The 24,924-nt window shown below is 40.4% G+C and overlaps 1 protein-coding gene across 2 annotated transcripts in view; it reads right to left on the reverse strand.

Annotated features, from left to right (window-relative positions):
• The window catches only part of faf1 (Fas (TNFRSF6) associated factor 1), a 389,085-nt gene that overhangs the window by 47,282 nt on the left and 316,879 nt on the right, over window positions 1–24,924 (reverse strand). For both annotated transcript variants that reach the window (XM_060829823.1, XM_060829824.1), the window contains 2 exons: window positions 4,767–4,847; window positions 1,656–1,733 (listed from right to left, as the gene is read on the reverse strand). In XM_060829823.1, the coding sequence (XP_060685806.1) occupies window positions 1,656–1,733; window positions 4,767–4,847 (159 nt within the window). The remainder of the gene's footprint in view (window positions 1–1,655; window positions 1,734–4,766; window positions 4,848–24,924) is intronic.

Raw genomic sequence — 24,924 nt, forward strand, 5'->3', positions numbered from 1 at the left:
TGCCTGGAAGAGTAGTTGAGGCGGCACACATCACAACCATTTAAAAGTACTTGGATGAACAATTGAAGTGTCGTAACATTCAAGGCTATGAGCCAAATGTGGGAAAGTTGGTTAGTGTAGGTAGCAGTGCACTTTTGGCGGTACAGATTTGATAGGCCAAAGGACCTCTCCATTTCTATGATTTTATGAACTGCACAACATTCCCAGTTAACATTCTTTCTTGTCTCCTCAAGTGTTGCATGAAACTCTCATCTGTGGTGACGTATAAGAGATAGATAGATAAATAAAGTAAAATACAAAAACGTTCTGGAAATACTTCGTAAGCCAGGCAGCATCTGTGGATATAATTAACACTTCAGGTTCATGACTTTGCATAAGAATTGAGAAAATTTAATTGTAAAAGGTTCTGAGCAAAAGGAGTTGAGGATGGAAAGAAGAAAGAAATTGAAAGGCAGTAGAGATTGCATAAGATACGATTTCATGATATAAAAGCCAAAGTGAATGATAATGGGGAACGCAGAGAAACAAAAGATGTTCCTGTACAATCTTTTGTTTTATTGAAACAAAAGATATACTTCAAGAAGTTTGAATGGCTGGATATCTGTTTTCAGAATGCAAGTAAAGAAATAGTCAATTCTCAGCATGAAACTTGAGTAGCTTGCTGAAAAAGTATACCTTTATATCTTTTGTCCATACTCTTCATGTTACACTTATCAGGACAGTTTTCATGAATATCAATTCAAGTCGAAACCCAACATATATACTGGTTGAGAGTGTTGATGTTTGCACCATCACTAATGCTGCTTACATCCACTTTTGTAATATTGCATCCCTTCACTCCTGCAACAGCTAATTTTCTTCTGAAACATTCATCTGTGCCATGGTTTCATCTAAATTTGGCTATTCTAAATAAATTCCTGTCTGATCTTTTATATCCTATCCTCCATAAATTGAGGTCGTCTAAAATCTGATGCCCGTTTATTAACCAGCCACATGTCCCAAGATCCCTTTGTCGAATAGTGTCAATTCTTGTTTTTGAATCATTCCATGACCTTGTCCTTCCTATTCTACAAACTCCTCTGACTTTATAGCTGAGATATCTGTACTTTTCTAATTCTGACTTATTGCATGTTCCCAACTACCTGTATAATTGTTCCATCATTGGTGACAATGCCTTCATTGTCCGGGTACCAAATTCTGTAATTTATTCCCAACACTTATTTAACTTGCTTCCCTTATTTATGAAACTTTTTGAAACAGTGTGAAAATTGCACCCAAGTTATTTGACCTAACATCTTAGGTAATTCAGTTTTATACTTTGTATTGCTCCTGTGAAGTGCTTTGGGATGTTTCATCATGTTAAAAGGTGCTCTAACTGTAAAGTGGATCGAGAAGCAACTATTAATCCATGTTATTTCAGTTGTCTCCCTTGTACACTTCTCCACAACAGTTTCTTCTATGTGTCAAGGGCACTAATCGTTAAAGCAAATTATTTTAAATATAGAGAGACATTTTTTAAAAAAAACTGTATTAAGGTGAACTCTACTTTAGAATTAAATTTTTCAAACATCACTTATGGCAAGACCTCCTGAGGGAAGTTCACACATACTACAAGGTGTTAAGAATGCAAATATGATCAAATGATTCAGCTTTACCTCACGTTCTTCTTCTTGTTCTTTTTTAATCTGCTCCTGTCGTTCCTGCTCTGCCATTTCTCTTTCTTGTGCTTCTCTCTGATTTATAAAAGCAAATTGAACGCATGAAATTAAAAGCAATTGAAGATATCACTTTAAAAATGTAGTACCGTACAACAGCATCATTTTGTTTTTTCAAATTATGTTTCTGATTAATGGACACAAAGGCACAAGTATCCAGACAACATCTGAACAAGGGGCTGAAGGCGGCCATTCAGCCCCTCGAGGCTGCTCCACCTTTAAACGGTCATGATGTGATCGTAATTTCAAATCCATATTCCTGCCTACCCTGATAATTTTTCACCCTCTTGTGCACCATGGATCTATTCCAGCACTGCCTTAAAAATATTCAAAGACTCTTCTTCAACCACCTTTTCAGAAAGAGTTCCAAACATTCATGACCCTCCATAAGAAAGAATTTCACCTCATCTCTGTCTCAAAAGGGGTGACTCCTTATTTTTAAACAGCGACCCTAGTTCTGGATTCTCCCATCCTTTCCACATCTGGCTTGTCAACACCTTAAATTTTTTTAATCAAGTCGCCTCTTTCTCTTTTAAACTCCACAGGATACAAGCTCAATCTGACCAATCTTTCCTCACAAGACAACCATCCTAATCCAGTATTAGGCTAATAAACCTCTGAACTTGAATTTTATTTTAAATTAAACAAAATTTAAAATTTAATTAATATGCACACACTTGCGATACCAAACGAGATGATTAGAAGAGAATAAAAGGTACGGACTTTGGGGGCCTGCCCACAACGACACTACTGGCAGATTGACATCTTGAACAGATTAGTACAAAGGACTAGTGTATATATCTAATTTTTGAAGAAAGACTGAAGTCTTCAGTTTATGTTTATATCTCCAGTGTTTCTTTTTGCTTTTTAAAAAGAAATCAGCTTACCAGTTTGACATTGGTGATTTTTTTTTTCCTTTTCAGTTCATAAAAATGAAATATCATTACAGTAAATAAAACTGTGGACACTGGAATCTGAAACAAAAACAGAACTGCTGGAGAAACTCAACAGGTCTGATAACATCTAGGGTGAGAAAAGCAAAGTTAATGCTTCAAGTCTACTGACACCTTGTCAAATTGTTCTGACACCGTCCAGTACAAAATGCACCCTCCACCCTGATACTCAGTTGTAGGAATGTCTTCAGCATTGCAAAAATTCACTAGAAATTCTGAAACAGCACCCTCCAAACACACGACCATTAATCTATTTAGGAGGACAAGAGCTGATATGTGCAAACATTACTACCTGCAAGTTCTCATCCAAGCCCTCACCAGCTTGACTGAGAAATATATCGCCATTCCATCTGTGTCACTGAGTCAAAACTCTGGAATTCATTGCCTTTTCTTACTTTTCAGTTTTCTTTTATTTCTGTTGGTTTTTTTTAAACATTTTAGTTTTGTAACTAAGATGGTGCTGCAGAAGGCAACTTTGTACACTTTCAATTGTACTCACATATTCTTTTGAGTACACATGACAGTAAAACCTAATTCTAAAATTCTAATTCTAATGTCATTGTGGGTCCACTTATAGCACGTGCACTGCAGTGGTTCAAGAAGGCAGCTCATCACCATCTTCTCAAGGGCAACTAGAGGTGGGCAATAAATATTGGCCCAGCCAGTGTCCCATTCAGGACAAAACAGCCACTTGATTGGCATCACATCCACAAGTATCCACTCCCACCATCACCAATGCTCAGTAGCGGCAGTGTGTACTACCTACAAGATGCACTGCAGAAATTTGTCAAAGTTCCTTAGACAGCACTTTCCATGTCCCAAAAATGAATAAAAAAAATACTATCCAACTTCAACAGGTAATAGGGAAGACAACTGGACTGATGGCCTTTATTTCAAAGGGAATGGAATATAAAAGTAGGGAAGTTTTGCGAAACTAGACAAGGCATTAGTCAGACCATAGCTGGAATAGTGTGATTAGTTTTGGACTCCTTGTCTAAGGAAAGATATACTGACATTGGAGGCAGTCCAGTGAAGGTTCATTGGGTATGAGAAGAAACTGAATAGAACGATGAGAGTTTACCTTATTGAAATATACAGGACTGATGCTTTACATCGTTTGGATCATAAACACATCAACAGTGAGAAGTGTATTTTAAGAAATTGAAATGTTGTGGATGATTTTGTTCTGAAGATATTTTAAAATAAAGACATGTCCTATCATTATAAAACTAATTGGTTCTATACAGTGGATGAATGGCATGGATAGGCAATAGTTTATCGTGGTGGTATGAGGGGAATTGAAGATTGGTGGAATTCGATATAATAATAAGGTATGGGCAAGGCCTTTCGAACTTACTTTCTGAGAGGATTGCCCGTCTGGAATATAGTTCATGACATCCCTGAGATGCTGTAAACCACAAAGCCATTAAAAGCTAGCCCAACAACACAAAAATTGCAGATTGTTAAAACGTGGGCTGAGAAGCTAACCCGAAGCGGCTCTGGTGAAAATCAGCAAACCCAGGAACAAGGTTAGGAATCTGGGAATTGTGTTTCAGCACTCATTCTCAATTCTCCACAGAATCTTTTCACTCCATAAAAAGAACTCTTTGAGTCCAAAGATCAGCAATTTTATATATGAAAATTTTGAAGTACTGGAATGACTTTTCAACCACAAATTTGTTTTTTAAAAAAATTCTTCTTGGGATGTCACTGTCATGACTATCACCCGCTCTTAAAATGTTGTCAGTGTTGCGCATGTCCAAAGAAAAGTCCATGAAGAAAACTACATTTTTGAAAACAAACTATGATAATTTCAGGAACCTTTTCTTAGTTGCTCTAAAATAAGATTGAGTAAAAGACATACAGAACCTACTTCGATAAGAGGGAAATGAGTTGAAAAACAAACAATTTTGTCAAGATATTTCACTGGGCATTCTGACTAATTGTATAATATTCTGCTGATAGGAATACTAAGCCACACTTTTGGAGGTGAATCCTTGACACCAACCCAACATTAATTTTTAAAAGATTAAGATCTTAAATGAAATGAAACCCTGCTAGATACATTAAAATGGATAATAAACAAGCATGAACAAACCTTCGCTCGATCTGCTTCGAGAGAAACTCTGTACGCCTCATCCTGTTCTCGTTTCACCCTTTCTCTTGCTTCACGTTCATCCTTGCAAAGGTAAAGCATTGAACAAAATTAGTGAGAACCAAAGCATCCTCTATTAGTTCAGTGATATGCAATTTTCCCTCTAATTCCAGTTTGCTGTAGGCAGTGAGTTTGTTGGACTGTGCAATGCCTTTTAAAGAGACCCTCAAATGAGGAAACAGGCATTTATTTGGCACGCTATTGTGTGTGGCCTACTTATCCTCTGCACAGCACATTCCTAATTGCTAGGAAGAATATTAGTACAGGGACCTGCTCTGCACCAAGTGTTATGAATTATTTAATCTCGCAGTTTGCTGTCACTTTTAAATGATTATAAATACTGTGTTACAAAGTCAATAAGGTAACAGATTCAGTTTATTGATACATCTAGAATTGAATAAAATTCTGGAATTTAAATAAATTAATAAATTGGAGATTAAAAGCTAACCTAATAGTGACCATGAAACCATTGCAAATTGTCATTAAAACCCACCAGGTTAACTAATGTCCTTTAAGAAAGGTAATCTATTATCCCTAACTGATTGCTTTAATTCTGGAGTCGCATACAATGTGATTGACACATAACTGCCCTCTGAAATGGTCTAACAAGCCACTCAGCTGTACCAAACAGCCACAAAGCTGACAGAAAGGAACGAAACCAATACACCATCTAGCATCAACAGAGGCACCAGATACAGCACCAGGAAACATAACCTCATTGACCCTGCAAAGTCCTCTTTAACCATACCTGGGGGCTTGTGCCAAAAAGTTATATCAACTCTGAAGATGTGGGCATTACTGGCTTGGCCAGCATTTAGTGCCCAGCCCTGGATGCTCTTGAGAGGGTGCTGGGTGAGTTGCCTTCTTGAACCACTGCAGTACCTGTTCTGCAGGTACACCCATAATGCCATCTCAGTCAAGCAACAGCCTGACATAGTCATACTCAATGAATTATACCTTACAGACAATGTCTTGAACAATGTCTTCACCTTCTCTGGATATTTTCCCTACCACTAGAAGGTAGATGCATCAAATGTGGCAGCACAGTACTGTACAGACAAGTTGAAATTACTCTGGAAGTACTCAGCATTGACTCGAGGCCTCATGTAATCTAATGGCATAAAATAAAACATGGGCAAAAAAAAACTACTGCTGATTACCATCGACTTACTACACCTCTCTTCGAAAAGAACAGTTCTTCATGCTGAACACCACTTGGAGGAAGGGTGGCAAGGGCATAGAATGTATTCTGTGTGAAGAATGACAATGTCCATCATTAGGAGTAGTACCACTAAGAACTGAACTGGCTGAGTTAGAAAGGCCACAGCTTCTAGATTGGATCTACCAACAAGAGGAAAAGTTCTAACTGACCTGATGCTCACCAAACTACCTCTTGTGCGATCAGTAAGAGTGACCAGTGCAAATTTCATCTTCACAATGAGGATGCCCTCCATTGTGTGTAGCACTACCACCATGCTCAATAGGGCTGAGTTTAAACAGATCGAGCAACTCAAAATTGAGCATATGAGAGACACTATGGACCATTAGCAATAGCAGAATTGTACCCAACCATAATCTGCAATCTCATGGCCTGACATATCTCTTGCTCTACCAGTACCACCATGCTCAGAGATCAAACCTGGTAAAACGAAGTGTGCAGGACAACAGACCAAAAGCAGCACCGGACATACTGAAATATGAGGGGTCAACATGGTGAAGATATAAAGCAGGACCATTTATATGTCAAACAGCGGAAGCAGCATTCAGTTGAATTGGCCAAGTGATTCCACCAGCAACAGACCAGATGTAAGCTTTGCAATCGTGCCACATCCAATCATGAATGGGAGATAAACAGGAGACAGAAGTTCCAGAAATATTCTTATTCATAATGGTGGGGAGTCCGAAGCATCCATACAAATAAAAAAAACAAGGTTGAAGCATTTGCATCCATCTTTAGCCATAAGTACTGAGTGGATGATTCATCTTGGTCTTTTCCTGAGAACACCTCGCATTACAAGTGCCAGTCTTCAATCAATTTGATTTACTCCGTGATATCAAATGGCTGAAGGCATTGGTCACCGCAAAGGCTATGGTCCCTAACAACATTCTGAAAATAGCACTGAAGACAAGTGCTCTAGAATGAGCTATGCCCCTACCCAAACTGTTTCAGTACAGCGAGGGCACAAGCACCTACCCAATGTGAAAAACCACATAGATCCTCCATACAAAAAGCAGAGTAGATCTATCTAGGCCAATTACCGTCTTCTGAGTCGACTCTCCATCAACATCAAATCACTGGAAGGAGTCATCGACATTGCTATCAAAATGCACCTGCAAAAGAATAACTTGGCCACTGATGGTCAGTTTGGGTTTTGCCAGGGTCACTCGCCTCCTGACATCATTACAAACAATCATCTAAACATGGACAAAGACCTGAAACTGATGTGGTGAGAGTAACTATCCTTGAAATCAAGGCATCATTTTGCTGGGAATGGGATCAAGGAGCTCTAGCAAAACTGGAGTCAAAGAGAATTAAAGGGAAAACTCTCCATAGATTGGAGTCATACTAAACTCAAAGCAAGATACTCACGATTTTGAGGTCTCATTCCCAGGATATCGCTGCAGGTGTTCCTCAAAGTAGTATTTGAGTAAATAGTGATAGTTCAAAACAAAGACATATCCCAGTGAGAAGAGAGGATTCCAAGAAGGGGATAAACCAACTCCAGTTAACGAGGGAAGCTAAAGATAGTATGACGATACTATGGCAATATCACCAACAGGTGTAATGTCCTGGCTTTTCTTTTAATGAAGAAAGGTTGAGACAGAGGTAGAGAGTGCTCTGCTCAAAAACCAATAAAGTAAATAGCTTGTGAGGCCTTGGTTTTTTTTTAAAGTTGGAACAATAGAAGCAAGCTCTCATAGAACCAGGATTTTTAGTTTTAGCTTTCAGCAATTACTGGGGTCTTGAAGCCGAATGCGGAAGCTCTTATTACTCTCTGTGACAGCTGGGCTTTACTTCCTGCTGCTAGAATATGAGACAACCTATTTTACTGAATTTGCCTTTGCTTTGGGTGTTATTATGGGATGTAACTATTTTGGAATAGTTAATTTGTAGTAGTTAATTTATATATTATTGTGTTTAACATTTCAATAGTTATAGTTAGGCCAATTCTTTTATTTTTATTTTGACCATTTTTAACTGTAGTGCAAAAATGATGTGAGTTTTGCTAAAATTCAAGTAATGTGACCAATCAAAATGCAATAAATTACATTTATCTTTAAAAAAAGAACAAGTCAGGATCTAGGCTAATATATTTTGAGGACGTTTGGTCTGGTCCATAACAATGGCATCAAATAAAAGAAAAAACATACAATGCAACAAAGAGGATTGGGAAAGTTGTAAAAACTAACAAAAATGAGCAAAAAATAAAGAGGAAGAAAATCAATTCTGAGCATAAGACTTTGCAAGTAATGCAAGTGGATAGCAATAGCTTCTTTAAATTAAGTCGTGTCTTGATAGACACATCGCTTGGGTAATACGCAGTGGGTCTAATTAAAGACTAAGAATCGGCGCAGGCTTGGTGGGCCAGAGAGAGAGAGAGTGTGAGAGAGAGTGTGAGAGAGAGAGAGTGTGAGAGAGAGAGAGTGTGAGAGAGAGAGAGTGTGAGAGAGAGAGAGTGTGAGAGAGAGAGAGAGAGAGGCCAAAGCGATCATATACCCCTTAGCGATTAGGGTAATAATAAGGGAAACTAGGAAATGGCAGAGGAATTGAATAAATATCTTGCATTCGTCATTACAGTCCATGTACACTAAGTAATCTAAAAAAAAATGACTCTAATAGCATCCCAAAAATACTAAATAATCAAGAAGCAAAGAGAGGAGAGGAAATAAACTAACCAGAGGAAAAAGTGCTAGAGAATCTAATGGGGCTGAAGTGCAAGAATTCTGCTGGACCCGATTAGATGCATGCCTAGATGTTTAAAAAAAAGCTACAGAGGCAGTGGATGCACTAGTAGAAATCTTCCAAGAATCCTTAGATTTGGGAAGGGTCTTATATGATTAGAAAACTGCCAATGTAACACCTACATTTAAAAAGGGAGGAAAGACCAAAAAATGATAAAAATAGGTCAGTTATGTTAACATCTATTAAGAGTTGATTATAAAGGATGTAAAGCAATGGATTTGGTATGATCAAGGAGGATCACAAAGGGGATTTCATACTTGACAAATTTATTAGAATTTCCTGAGAAGGTAACAAGCAGGATAGAAAAAAGTAAAGCTGTGGATGTAATATATTTGGATTTCCAAAAGGTGTTTGATACGGTACCACACATTAGGCTGCTTAATAAGATAAGAGGTAACATACTAGATTGGGTAGAAGATTGGCTAACTAATAGAAGATAAAGAGCAGAGGTAAGGGACTGTCCTGTGAGGAGTGATTTGTTCAACTGGGCCAGTGTCCACTAGAGTTTAAAAAGATGAGAGGAGATCAGATTGAAACATATAAAATTCTAACAGGGCTGGAGAGACTAGATGCAGGGAGGATATTTTTCTGATTGCTGAGTCTAGGATCGGGGATATGGCACGGAGATTGAGGATCACCCATGTTCCTATTGAAAGACAAAGTGGCATCAAAGGACTGAATGGTTTGCTTTTTCACTTAGTTGTTCTTTTTTTCTAAGTGATAATTAGAGTTTTCATAAGTGATAAATAGAGTTCCAACTTTAATAATTTATTCTTACCTTCTAATTAGTGTCTGGCTTGTGCAATTGTCATGTATCCCTATCATTTCAATTTTAATTGTAACTAACAAGCAGCCTAAGTTTCATCTGCCTAAACTTTAAGTCTGCTCTTAAAATTCAACTATTTAATTGTTCCAAGCTGGAAATTGATAGGATTTTAATTTTCTTTTCTAATGTATTAAGGGAATGCTATTAAAATTTACATATAGTGGCACTGGTCACGTTAGTATGGAGTCTGGTCTGGCATTTAGAAGTTTTCCTATGCTTGTGGTTGGTGAGGGTGAATCAACACATTCTGGGACACTGTTGCAAAAGTTCCTTAGGTTAGTGCCCTAGGCCTAACCATCTTCACCAATGGCCTTTCCTTCATCATAACGTCAGAAATGGGGTTGTTCACCGATGATTGGACAATGCTCATTCGCATACTCAGATTCTGAGTCAAGATTAAAGTGGTGCTGGAAAAGCACAGCAAGTCAGACAGCATCTGAAGAGCAGGAAAAGCAACGGTTTGATGTTGATTTTCCTGCTCCTCGGATGCTGCCTGATCTGCAATGCTTTTCCAGTTCCACTCTAATCTTGATACTAATCTCCAGCATCTGCAGTACACACTTCTGCCTATACTCAGATTTTGATGCAATCCATGTTCATCTGCAGCAAGATATGGATAACATTCAGGCTTGGGCTGATAATTCTAAGTAATATTTGTGCCACAGAAGAGCCAAGCTATGACCAACTCCAATATGAAAGAGTTAACACATTCGGCCTTGTCAGTTGATAGCATTATCATTGCTGAATCCCTGGAGGTTACCAATGACCAGAAACTGAACTGGGCCAGCTATATAAATACTGAGGCTACATATTAGGACTTCTTTTGTAAGTAACTCACCTCCTGACTCCTCAACAGCTGTCCATTATCTGCAAGAAACAATTTAGCAGAGTGATGAAATAGTCTCCACTTGCTTGGGTGTGAGTGGATCCAACATGAAACGTGACAATATTTAGGATAAAACAACCTATTTGATTGCCATCCCATCCACCACCTTCAACATTCACTTCTTCTATATTGATGCACAGTTGCAGCACTGAGCACCATCTGCAAGATGCACAACAGCAACTCTAAAAGGCCTTTGATCAGCACCTTCCAAACTTGCAATCTCTATCAGCAATAAAGACAGGGAAACAGATGCATGGGAACATCCCAACTGCAAATTTCCCTCACTGGCACACACCATCCTAACTTGGAACTACATCACTATTCCTTTACTGTTGTGGGTCAAAATCCTGAAATTCCTTTTGTAATAGCACTGTTGATGTACCCACACCACATGGACTAGAGTGGTTAAAGAAAGCTGCTCATTACCATTTTTCAAGGAAAATTAAGGAAGGACAATGAATGCTGGTCTCACCAGAGATGCCTACATCCAGTGAACAAGCAGAATAAACAAATAGTATCCAAACAAATCACAATGTAACCCAAACAAGTAATAATAGGAATCTCTTGTGATCCGAACTGCTTCTGCCCCTAAAAACATGCACCTCAATTTTCAAAGACAAGCTGTGGAAATGTGGTTAGATTTGAATCACAAGTTGTATTATTTTCGATAAATTCAACAATTCAAAGGGATTTTGGAGAAGATTTGTAGCTCAGGTTGTGGATCAGGTTGTAAATTTGATTGCTGAGCTTGAAGATTTGTTCTCAGACGTTTCATCACCATGCTACTTAACATCATCAGTGAGCGCTGGTATTCCGACTCACTTGCTACTTACGTGTCTTCCCTCAGTCATCGAGTCATAGAGATGTACAGCATGGAGACAGACTCTTAGGTCCAACTTGTCCACGCTGATCAGATATCCCAACCTAATCTAGTCTCAATTGCCAGCACCCAGTCCATATCCCTCCAAACCTTTCCTATTTATGTACCCATCCAGATGCCTTTTAAATGTTGCAATTGTACTAGCCTCCCCCACTTCCTCTGGCAGCTCATTCCAACATGCACACCCTCTGCGTGAAAATGTTACCCGTTAGGTCTCTTTTATATCTTTCTCCTCTCACTCTAAACCTATTCCCTCTAGTTCTGGATTGCCCCACCCCAGGGAAAAGACTTTGTCTATTTGTCCTGTCCATGCCCCTCATGATTTTATAAACCTCTTTAAGGTCATCTCTCTGACGCTCTGGGGCAAACAGCCCCAATCTATTCAACCTCTCCTAATAGCTCAAATCCCTTAACCCTGGCAACATCCTTGTCAATCTTTTCTGAACCCTTTCAAGTTTCACAACATCCTTTCAATACGAAGGAGACGAGAATTGCACGCAATATTCCAACAGTGGCCTAACCAACATCCTGTACAGCCGCAATATGACCTCCGAACTCCTGTACTCAATACTCTGACCAATAAAGGAAGGCATATCAAATACCTTCTTCACTATCCTATTTACCTGCGGCTCCAATTGCAAGGAGTTTTGAACCTGCACTCCAAGGTCTCTTTGTTCAGCAACACTCCCTAGGACCTTACCATTAAGTGTTGAAGAGGGGCGCCAATTCAACTGGGACAATACATCCAGCCTGGGACAGGCTACATAAAGACATGCACGGGAATTCCTAGAGGCCTGGCATTCAAACCGGAACTCCATTAACAAACATATCGATTTGGATCCCATTTACCAACCTCTCAGAAAAAAGAACCGGAAGTGATATCACCCACCACCCCAGACCAAGACACATCAATAGTAAGTGGGACAGAACACTAGCACTTCGTCGGAGGCTCACTAATGATGTTACCTAGCATGATGATGAAACATCTGAGAACAAATCTAGCAACTCAACGAGCAAACTTACAACCTGATTCAAAAGGGTGATTAGATGATTATTTGAAAAGGAACAATATACAAAGCTTTGACAAGAAGGCAAGGGGATGACACACGGTAAGATGTTCATTTGCAGGGCTGGCACAAATATGATGGGATGATGACCACAATTTCTATTAAAACATCTGTGATTCTGAGATAGCAAGTAAGCGTGTAAAACTAGTAGCAATCAGACTAAATCAGGACATTCTGTCCATGACTAAGAATTCAAAGCATTGAAAATGGTACATTTCCACACAAGTATATTCACATCTCACATAAACAATGTCATTTCTTACTGCCCTCCTAAATACATAAATCTTCTGAGTGAGAACAAAAGTCTACCATAACAATAGAACATAGAACATAGAAAAATACAGCACAGTACAGGCCCTTCGGCCCTCGATGTTGCGCCGACCAAAGTCTACCTAACCTACACTAGCCCAATAACCTCCATATGCTTATCCAATGCCCGCTTAAATGACCATAAAGAGGGAGAGTTCACCACTGCTACTGGCAGGGCATTCCATGAACTCACAACCCGCTGAGTAAAGAATCTACCCCTAACATCTGTCCTATACCTACCACCCCTTAATTTAAAACTGTGTCCCCTAGTAACAGCTGACTCTATTAACAGAAAAAGGTTCTCAGTGTCTACCCTATCTAAACCCCTAATCATCTTGTATACCTCTATCAAATCTCCCCAAACCTTCTTTTCTCCAATGAGAACAGCCCCAAGTGCCTCAGCCTTTCCTCATATGATCTTCCTACCATGCCAGGCAACATCCTGGTAAACCTCCTCTGCACTCGTTCCAATGCCTCCACATCCTTCCTATAATATGGCGACCAAAACTGCACACAATACTCCAGATGAGGCCGCACCAGAGTCTTATACAACTGCAACATGACCTCAGGACTCTGGAACTCAATTCCTCTACCAATAAAGCCCAGTACACCATATGCCTTCTTCACAGCTCTATTTACCTGGGTGGCAACTTTCAGAGATCTGTGTACATGGACACCAAGATCCCTCTGCTCATCCACACTACCAAGTAGCCTACCATTAGTCCAGTAATCCATCTTCTTGTTACTCCTACCAAAGTGAATGACTTCACACTTAGCTACATTGAACTCCATTTGCCACCTTTCTGCCCAGCTCTGCAACTTATCTATATCCCGCTGTAACCTGCCACATCCTTCTTTGCTGTCCACAACTCCACCGACTTTCGTATCATTCGCAAACTTGCTCACCCAGCTTTCAAGCCCCTCCTCTAGATCATTTATAAAGATGACAAACAGCAATGGTCCCAAAACAGATCCTTGTGGAACACAGCTAGTAACTGCACTCCAAGATGAACCTATTCCATCAACTACTACCCTCTGTCTCCTTCCAGCCAGCTAATTCCTAATCCAAACCTCTAATGCACCCTCAATGCCATACCTCCGTAGTTTTTGCATTAGCCTACCATGGGGTACCTTATCGAACGCCTTGCTAAAATCCATATACACCACATCTACTGGTTTACCCTCGTCCACCTCCTTAGTCACCTTCTCAAAGAACTCAATAAGGTTTGTGAGGCACGACCTGCCCTTCACAAAACCATGCTGACTATCCTTGATCACATTATTCCTATCCAGATGTTCATAAATCCTATTCCTTACAATTCTCTCTAAGACTTTGCCCAAAACAGAAGTGAGACTCACTGGCCTACAGTTACTCGGGCTATCCCTACTCCCCTTCTTGAACAAGGGGACCACATTCGCTATCCTCCAGTCTTCTGGCACTATTCCTGTAGACAATGACGACATAAAAATCAAGGCCAATGGCTCTGCTATCTCCTCCCTAGCTTCCCAGAGGATCCTAGGATAAATGTCATCAGGTCCAGGGGACTTATCTATTTTCATCCTTTCCAGTATTCCCCAGACCTCTTCCCTACATACCTCAAGGCCATCCATTCTAATCACTTGTGACTCAATATTCACATCAGCAATAGTGTCCTGTTCCTGAGTGAATACTGACGAAAAGTATTGATTTAGTGTCTCTCCAATCTCCTCCGCCTCCACGCACAACTTCCCACTACTATCCTTGACTGGACCGATACCTACCCTAGTCATCCTTTTATTCCTGACATACCGATAGAAAGCCTTTGGGTTTTCCCTAATCCTACCAACTAAGGACTTTTCATGTCCCCTTCTCGCTGCTCTTAGCTCTCTCTTTAGATCCTTCCTGGCTACCTTATAACTCTCAATCGCCCCAACTGAACCTTCACGTCTCATCTTTACATAGGCCGCCCTCTTCCCTTTCACAAGGGATTCCAATTCCTTATTAAACCACGGCTCCCTTTACTCCCTGCCTGACTGGTACATACTTATCAAGGACACCCAATAGCTGTTCCTTGAACAATCTCCACATATCATTTGTGTTCTTCCCTTGAAGCCTATTTTTCCAATCCACGCATCCTAAGTCATGCCTCACCGCATCATAATTTCCCTGCCCCCAGCTATAACTCTTGCCCTGCAGTGCACACTTATCCCACTCCATCACTAAAGTAAAAGTCACCGAGTTGTGGTCACTGTCCCCGAAGTGCTCACCTACGTCCAAGTCTAACACCTGGCCTGGTTCATTACCTAGAACCAAATCCAGTATGGCCTCACCTCTTGTTGGTCTGTCTACATACTGTGTCAGGAAACCCTCCTGCACACATTGGACAAACACCGACCCATCTAACGAACTCGAGCTATAGCTTTCCCAGTCAATATCTGGGAAGTTAAAGTCCCCCATAACAACCACCTTGCTACTTTCACTCTTCTCCTGAATCATCCTCGCAATACTTTCCTCTACTTCTCTCGGACTATTGGGAGGCCTGTAGAAAACTCCTAACAGGGTGACCTCACCTCACCTCACCAATCATAATGCAATGGCAAGAAAGTAATTAGAAATGTGAATATCACTGTTTTCTGGTATTTTTACCTCTGTATTTATCATTAAGAGGGGTGAGTCTGTCCCAGACAACCCTACTAAATGATCAGAAATGTCCCATCACAATGGCTGTGAACAGTGAACTATACACAAATTGAACAGATGAACTGCTTATTGCTTTTGACCTAGGGTTTTAGTGGGCGGCACGGTGGCACAGTGGTTAGCATTGCTGTCTCACAGCACCAAAGACCCAGATTCAATTCCCGCCTCAGGCAACTGACTGTGTGAAGTTTGCACATTCTCCCCGTGTCTGTGCAGCACCCTCTGGGTGCTCCGGTTTCCTCCCACAGTCCAAAGATGTGCAGGTTAGGTGAATTGGCCATGCTAAATTGCCCGTAGTGTTAGGTGAAGGGGTAAGTGTAGGGGTATGGGTGGGTTGCGCTTCGGCGGGTCGGTGTGGACTTGTTGGGCCGAAGGGCCTGTTTCCACACTGTAGGTAATCTAATCTAATCTTTGAAGAAACAAATTTAACGTCCAGCTCTTTTGGAATTTAACTAATTTTCACCTTGATGGCTCTTAAAAAAATTGATGTCAATACACTATCAACACAGAAGCAAGAACAGGTAATTTAATCTTTTGAGACTTGCTCTGCCATTGAGATCATGGTTGATGGATGCTTTGTGGCATATTCCTTAATACATTTGAAAGCTGAAGAGTTATCAATCTTAATTTAAAATTTACAATTGATCTCACATTGCTCTTTGTAGAAGGGAGTTTCAAACGTCTCTCACCCTTTATAGAACAGGCCAGGCCCTTCGACCCTTGATGTTGCGCTGATGTGTTTTCCAATTTCATTCCTGAAAGATCCTAGTTTTAACACAATGGTCCCAACTGTTACCTTTCACTGGGGTAGCATGTTGGAAATTAAGCCCTGCTATTCCCACAGGCATCACAAAAGTTAAAGGATTTAAAATGAGAAAACAAAATTCCCCACTTTAACTGATTTTCAGACCCAGGTTGATAGAAAGCATGGACCATGTTTCTGTACTTAAGATGAACCACTGTTTTTTTTTTACAAGTGATTAGACTCTAACTACAGGTAAACAGTTATAAAGCCATTGACATATAACATTATAAACTAAAGATCTAATCCCCTTGCTAACCCACCGTTACATAGACACAGACATACATTGAAACAGACACCAGAATAAAAATTATGGGCAGAGAAACTCAAGGAAGCAGTTCAGTGGTTCTTCACAAATTGCTGAACTGATCTTATGATTCCTAACAAAAGCAGAAATAGCTGGAAAAATTCAGCAGTTCTCACAGCACCTGTGGAGAGAAATCAGAGTTACATTTTGGGTCCATAGATCCTTCTTCAGAACTGATGGTAATAAGAAAAAAGTTGGTATTAATGCAGAAGATAGGATGGGATAGGGGTGAGGAGTAAACAACAGGTGGAGGTAGAGCCCAAAGAGAGAGAAACACAATTGGACAAAGGAGTGGATAAAAGATCAGCCTAGAAGAATGGATAGCTGCTAATGGGAATATTAGTACTTGACAATGGGTGGTGTGTGGTAGCAGCCCATGTGATGACAAGGTTTGGTTTGTGGGGGTGAAAGAAAAAACATGGAGAAAGGTGCTCAAGCCCTAAAACTGTTGAACTTGATATTATGTCCAGAAGGCTTCAGGAGTTCCCAAGCAGAAAATGAGGTGCTGTTCTTTCAGCTCATGCTGAGCTTCACTGGAACACCTTAGCAAGCCTGGCTAGGGAACACAGTGGGGTGCTAACATGGCAGGCAACTGGAAGCTCAGGGTCTTTTTTTTTGTGGACAGAATGTAGGTGTTCTGAAAAGCAGTCTGTGCTACGCTTCCCTAGTGTAAAGGAAACCACATTATCAACAATAAATATATAACAATCCAAAGATGTACTGGTCAGGTGAATTGGCCATGCTAAGTTGCCCATAGTGTTAGGTGCATTAGTCAGGGGTAAATAAAGGGTAGGGGAATGGCCTGGGTGAGTTACTCTTCGGAGGTTCAGTGTGGACTTGTTGGGCTGAAGGGCTTGTTTCCATACTATCGGGATTACTATAGACTAGATTGAGTGAAGCGCAGGTAAAGTGCTGCTTTACCTCGAAGGTGAGTTTGGGGCCTTAGATCGTGAGGAGGGAAGAAATATAGGGACAGGTGTTACACCTTCTGTAATTGCAGGGGAAATTGCCATGTAATTGTGGAAATGTGTTGAGAGTGAAGGAGGAGTGATCTAGGGTATCCCAGAGGGAATGGTTCCTGCTGAGGGAATGTGTGTTGTGGTGGCAACCTGCTGAAGGTGGTGTCTAATGATCTTAAGGATGTGGATGCTGGTGGGATGGTAGGTGAGGACAAAGGGTACCCTATCACTCTTATGACATGGAAGAGAAGGAGTGAGGACTGAAGTGCAGGAGATGGGTCAGATCCAGCTGAGGGTCTTGTCAACTACAATGCTGGGGAATCCTTGGTTGAAGAAAAAGGTGGACATTTCGGAGGTCCCCTTATCAAACTTTGTATTATCAGAACAGATGCAAAAGAGGAGGAAGAACAGGGAGAATGGAATAGAGTCTTTATAGGAAGCAGGTTGATAGGATATATAGTCAAGGCAACTGTAGGAGTCGATGGGTGTATGGCAAATATTGGTGATCAATCTATTTCCAGAAATGGAAGGAAATGTAGGACAGAGAGAGATAGGCATAACTGGGGCCCATGCAGCTACCCAGAACCATCCCTTTGACCTGAAGAAAATGAAAAGTATTTTAAGTTGTTCAGAGTGAGGACGAGCTTTGCCAGATGAAGGAGGGTGGTGGTGGATGGGGACAGTTCAGGTCTTTTTTCTAGGAGGAAACAGAGAGCCCTGAGACCATCCTGATAGGGATGGATTTGTGAAAGAATGTCATGTCCATGGTAAAGAGGTGGTGGCTGGAGCCTATAAACTGGAACTTTGAAACTGATGCAAAACATCAAAGTAATCATAGAAACAAATAGGAAGAGACTGGGCAAGACTAGATAGGAAGACATGAGTTCTGTGGGACAGGAATAGACAGAAACAATGGGTCTGCTGGGCAGTCCTGTTTGTGGATTGTTGGAAGTAGGTAGAAGTGGGCTGTGTGGAGTTAGGAGACTATAAATGTGGAGGAAATGGAGAGGAGATTACCATTGCCAAATGAAATTTGGTTAGTGACTAGAGTAGCCTGATATTCATGGTGGGGTCATGGTCCAGGGCAGATAGCAGGAGGTTTCTAAGAGCTGGCACTCAGCCTCAACAATGTAGAGGTCAGTCCACCAGACAACTACACTACACTTGTCAGCAGGTTTAATTACAAAGTCAGGACTGAATGTGAGAGCATTGAGCGCAATCAGTTCAGAGGGACATAGATTTGAATGGTTAAGGGGGAGGGAGTGCAGAGAAATAGAGGCAACCAATGTTACGTTGACAGTTCTCAATGAACAGGTCGAGTGCAGGTGAAAGGCCAGACGGAGTCAAGGTGGTTGGAAGTGTTGGAGCCAGGTGAAAGGATCTGTGGGACAGGGAGAAGACTCTTGTCCAAAGAAATGGGCACAGAAGAGAAGGTAACAACAGAAGAATTCAATATTGTATCATGCCTGAAGTTCATTAAGGTGGGGACGCAGAAGGATAAAACAAAGACCTTTTCTTGGTACAGAAGGTTCAGCGTCAGAGAGCAGGAGGTCAGAAGAAATAGTAAATACATGACAGATGGTAGGGTTGGGAGAGTGGATGGAGGTCAGAGGGAAAGGGAAGTAAGGAAAGTTCCAGAGGGGCATGGGTATCTCTGAGTTGTTGCATTGATGATTCCCATGACAGTCAGAATGCTACTTTTCAGTCATTTTACTTCAGATGCTTCCACTTGTTTATAAGAGAAACAAGATGACTGGTTGATCAGTTAAAAGTTGCAGATTACAACAAGTACTGGTTTTCTCCAGGTGTAAAATGGGTTTTGACTGCAGAGAACAGAGAGACACCCTTTGTGCTAGTAAAGATCAAGAAACTTCTTTCTCTTGTTCCCAGCCCCAAGCAGTTCAGTTACCCAAGAACAAATCTCACAGTTGTTGGCTTTTATCAGCGATAATTGGTACTAGTCCATGGACCTCAGCAATTTCTTGTTACCAGCCTGCTACATCTGGACACAGAACCCCTCAGCTCTAAATCGTCTGCAATCACTTCAATTATTGCTTCAACTAAAATGGCTTGATACACAATGCGTGTCATAGTGTCAAGTTACTTACTTTTCAAAATATGCCGCAATCCTTTAAAACACTGATCTTAAAACTCTTGCCCCCTCCATTTCAGTCCACAATTTTAAAAAGCACAAAAAGGTAAAGACACAGACTTTACACAAGTCAAAGACTTCCACACCACAGGCGACAGGGCAGTTCAGGAGAACGGTTTCTCTTAACATACATGGAAAATTTTCATCCAATTCTCTCTTAATCCTCTAAATTCTATGGAATACAATCCATTTGTGCAATCTTTCCTTGCAATTTAACTCGAAGTTCACATATCATTCAGATAAATCTTGGCTATTCTTCTCAAGGCAATTGTTTTCTTCAACTAAGGGTGTAGGTTCCAGAACTGCTCTGTGCTCCAGTTAAAACCTAACCTGGGATTGACATCATCAATGAACACCCACACCATACTGAATCCGGAACATGAAGTAGTGTATCCATTGTTACTGCTTCACTTATCAACCTATTGGCCATCACCCTTGCTGCTCCCTTTGCCGTCCCTCTGCCAACCTCTCACCACCAACACTGACACCCCACCATCCCACCGGCTTCCCTAGTCATAATCTCGTTGTGCATCTCCTTGCCACCCAGGAGCTGCAAATTCTATAGCAACGTGTCAAAGACAATTAGACATGTAGTTCAAAAGGGCAGGTTGCAGGGTTAAGTGGTAAAAGACTGAATTGGACTGTTCTCTGGGACTGACACTTTCCAATATCATTTTTGATACTATAGATCTACTTTGTAATGTAAGATTATGCTACTGCATCACTACTGACTCAACAAATGAACAGAAGTCTCCAAGGTCTACAATTAGGATGTGAGCAAGCTTTTTTTCTGGTTATAACGTCAAACGTACTGCATGAGCTGTGAGTGCACACATTACAGTTACACTGGCAACAAATACAACCTATTTCACAGCCTAATTCCTTCCATGAAATAAAATTAATCAGAAACTTCAAACATAACTTTCAAGATTTACAATATGACCTTGAATCAAGATCCTTCAGTATTTTCTTGATTAAAACATCCATGTTTCCAAAGTAGCTGAAATAAAGGAGAACTATAAGGGTTTTTAAACTGAATGGATGGTATTCAATGTTAATTTCTTTCTGAAGGAATGCTAGCTGTCACAAATAATTTTCATTTAGTTATGTGAAGTGATAATTCTTTACGACAAGTTGTTTCCATAAATGGTAAATAGTAATACCAAGTGTTTGTGAACTGAGATTATAAAGCTAGTTAGAGACGCACAGTATAATTTTAATTATCTGTCATAAATATAAACTGCACACATTAATTTCTGTAAATGTTTCACCCAAATCAGTGACCTATTTGAACTTGACTTATAGCCGACAGTACCTGATAATACATGCAGCCCAGATATTTCAATCAGGTGCTATGGTACGTCAAAACTATTTAAAATCAACTCCATTTATCTTGAATGAAGTAGACTTCCCATGAATCACAGTAATAACACAGAATGTGTCAGTCATTTAAGTCTCTGTAACTCAAAGTACCAGTTCAAAATCTCAAAAATATGACAGCAAGCTTTCACCTAAGTTTTAACCATACTATAATTACAGTCATAACTCATTTATAAAGATAGATCACTGAACTTTATTTTTGAGCTTCCATAATTATCTAATAATATTTAGATATGAACTACATGTGAAGCATTAAACAAGAGACATTATAGTAATATTCCCTTGACCTTCAAAGGTTTTACTGTTGCTGAATCCACCACCATCAACATTCTGGGGTTACCACTGACTCAAAACTGAACTGGACTAGCCATATAAATATTGTGGCTACAATAGCAGGTCAGAAACTGGGAACTTTACAGCAAGCACTTCACCGCCTGACTCCCTAAAGCCTGCCCACCATCTACCTGCCTCAGGCGACTCTCTGTGTGGAGTTTGCACATTCTCCCAGTGTCTGCATGGGTTCCTCCGGTTTCCTCCCACAGCCTAAAAATGGGCAGGTTAAGTGAATTGGCCATGCTAAATTGCTCGTAGTGTTAGGTGAAGGGGTAAATGTAGGATAATGGGTCTGGATGGGTTATGCTACGGCGGGTTGGTGTGGACTTGTTGGGCTGAAAGGCCTGTTTCCACACCATAAGTAAGCTAATCTAATCTACAATGCATATCAGCTAGGATTAAGTGAGGACAGCAGATGCTGGAGATCAGAGTCGAGAGTATGGTGCTCGAAATGCACAGCAGATCAGGGAGCATCCGAGAAGCAGGCGAATTAACATTTTGGGCAAAAGTCCTGACCCTAACCACCCTCATATTCAAGGACAGAAGTTACATAGGAAGACCACCAAGTTCCCTTCCAAACAAAAACTATCATAATTAGACATATATCACTGCTCTTTCATCAAAAACCAGAACTCCTTTCTTAATAGGACTGTAGATGTATCCACATCACTGCAAAAGTTGAAGCTGGTGCACCAGCAGTAATGCCTTAAGTGTAATTAGAATGAATAACGAAAGCTAGGCTCGCTACTGATCCAAATATCCAACTAAAGAATAAAACATTGATCAAAAACAATTCAAAATAGTTAGTTCATATGGGCTAGCTATGTAAAATATATGGCACACTTGCCGAGTAGCAGCCATAGGGTAGTATCAGGGTGTGTGACTACCCTGGGGTGAATTGAGTGAGGAATGAGGGAATGGAGAATATGAAGGAATGAAGGAGTGTAGAGTGTTTGAAGAGCGAGGGGATGGGGAGTGGGTGAGGAGCGAGGGGGTGATAAGTATACTGTTTTGGATACTTTTGGGCCTCTGGCTCTGTGGCACAAAAGGCAAGGGGGAGAAGAGGACAGTGATAATGATACGGGATTCATTGGTGAGGAGAACAGACAGGAGAGTCTGTTAATGAGAATGAGACTCCTGGATGGTATGTTGCCTACTGGATTCCAGGGTCAGGGATGTCTCGGATCAAGTCTATGGCAATCTTAGAGAAGGGGAGCAGCCCAAGAAATTGTGGTGCACATCTGTATAATGACATAGCTGGGAAAAGAGAGAAGGTCATGAAAAGTGAATTTAGGGAGGTAGGAAGGAAGCTAAAAACAAGGACCCCAAGAGTAGTAATCTCTGGGTTGCTGCTTGTGCAACAGGCTAGTGAGGGCAAGAATAGGGAGATATGGCAGAAAAATGCATGGCTGAGGAGTAGGTTCCGGGGGTAGGGTTTCAGTTTTGTGGATTATTGGGCTCTTTGAACTTGAGAAGCACGCAGTATACATTAAATGGATATGCGATGCAGCTCATTGCTCTGAAACATTGGCCAAGTGAGATGCAGACATAGTTTTAGGAAAAGCAAGGGTAGGATAAGGCAGGGGCTGGTTCAGTTTGCAGTAGGAGGTTTTTCTAGGATTAGGTTGGTCAATTCTGTTATTCCCAAATCCACAAAAAAAAAGTCCTGATCGGAACACGCACCTGTGTACAGGCTGTATGCACCTCACACTCAATCCATTCATCCTTTAAAACTAAAATTGACCACTACTGTAAGACCGCAAGTTTTGCATCACATGTAGGTCATGCGGTCCATTAAGTTGCTCCACCATTCATGAGATCATGGCTGATCTGATAAAACTGATCTCCACTTTCCTGCCTTATCCCCATTAACCTTGATTTGCTTATAGATTAAAAATATGTCTATGCCAACCTCGAACATACTTAACGATAGTTTCGACAGCCCTCTGTGATATCGGAAATCCATTCAGATCCCAAATGAGGTGCGAAAGAAACTTACCGCTCACATGCAGCAATTACTTTGAGCATCCAGTGGATACTCAATGTGAAAGATGCAGTGGGCTCAAAGTCATGTCAATTGGAAAGACCTCACTTTCAGGTAGGCATTACCCTATCAAATGTTATACTCTCAAGTAATTTTTCGGTCATGCAATGTACCAACAGTTCCTTACTCCAAAGGATAGTTTAGAAGTAGAAAGCCAGCTTGGTGGTGGGGGGGTGGGGGGGATATGTATGGTTAAAAATTTTAAAACATAGTTTTTATTATTTTGTTTTGAAATAAATAATTATTTAAAATATATATTCAGAATTTTATTTATCTACGTTAATAAGACTAGTTTACAAGAACCCAGTAAGTTTATATCACTGAAAGACAATTTTAACAGCACTGTCAGTTGTGTAACAGTGACCATTTGAACAGTAATAAACTTTGACAGCTGAAATAGAAGAATGCACTGTGGAGATATCATCAAATAATGCTGTCTTTAAAATGAACTCCACCCAGTAAACTTGTCAAAAAGAGTTACTGTAATCCATAGAATAGTCTAACCCTCAGGCAAAAGAGTCAGACGGCAAAAGACAGGTGTGCTAAGTTCTAATACTTGTGGTTAACAATGTGTATCTACTCATTAGTTTTGTATGTGACAAATTCAAACATTTTGAGGTTTGTCATGCAACATGAGGCTATCAATCATCTGGCAAGTTAAAAGCCTATGTTTCTGAACAAAGCTTTCCAGTGTGACGCACTGCTACATAAACTCAAACCTGAGAAATTTCTATTTGCGTGACCTGATTGCAAATGTAGCATTTCTGTGCTATTAGGAAAATACAAACCCCAGCAAAAAATGTTCAGTCGAATAGCTCCTTCCTTTGAGTTAATTGAACAAAGCTTTTTTTGGTTATACTTGGGCCAGACTGTAAGATTTTGGGTTTCAGAATGAAGTACAAATTTACCCAAATCATAATAATAGCAGATCAGTAACTTGTTCAATAACTTTACAATTGGTTTTAAAGAAAATTTGATAAAGTGACTTTAAGATATATTTCCTAAGCTACGAAAAGCAAAATTCACAAGATGATGGTGTTATAAATGTCTTCTCAATTACCTTTTGAAGAAAAATTCAAGGGATGCAAATAAATTTGTGTTTTTTGCACACAGGGATACAAATGCATCTCATGAATCGACATAGAATGCATCATGTGGCTCCTAACTTGTGTTTTTAGTGCCCATTTAATTTAGCATTTACTTGAAAACTGCCGGTCTCTGTGGCTCTGCTTTGCCCAGTTTTACGTTAAGAGCATAGGCTTGTCAGTGTTAAGTTACAGGCTGCCAACCCTTGTGCCTTACATTGTGTTTTAGCAGAGAGCGGGGAAGAGGTAGGCAACTCATCACAGTTCAGAGCACTAAAGAAGAAAAATGTTGCTGTTCAATGCAATGCTGTGGCAGTCACATTCATAGAATGTACCAAGCAGCAGAATACATGGCAAACACATAGCATAGGCATTAATTAAATGGTCAAGTTTGCAAGTTGAAGATGAACAGTCTTTTGTGTGGCCAGTG

This window comes from Hemiscyllium ocellatum, chromosome 9 (genome assembly GCF_020745735.1).
Source record: "Hemiscyllium ocellatum isolate sHemOce1 chromosome 9, sHemOce1.pat.X.cur, whole genome shotgun sequence".
Classification (NCBI taxonomy): domain Eukaryota; kingdom Metazoa; phylum Chordata; class Chondrichthyes; order Orectolobiformes; family Hemiscylliidae; genus Hemiscyllium; species Hemiscyllium ocellatum.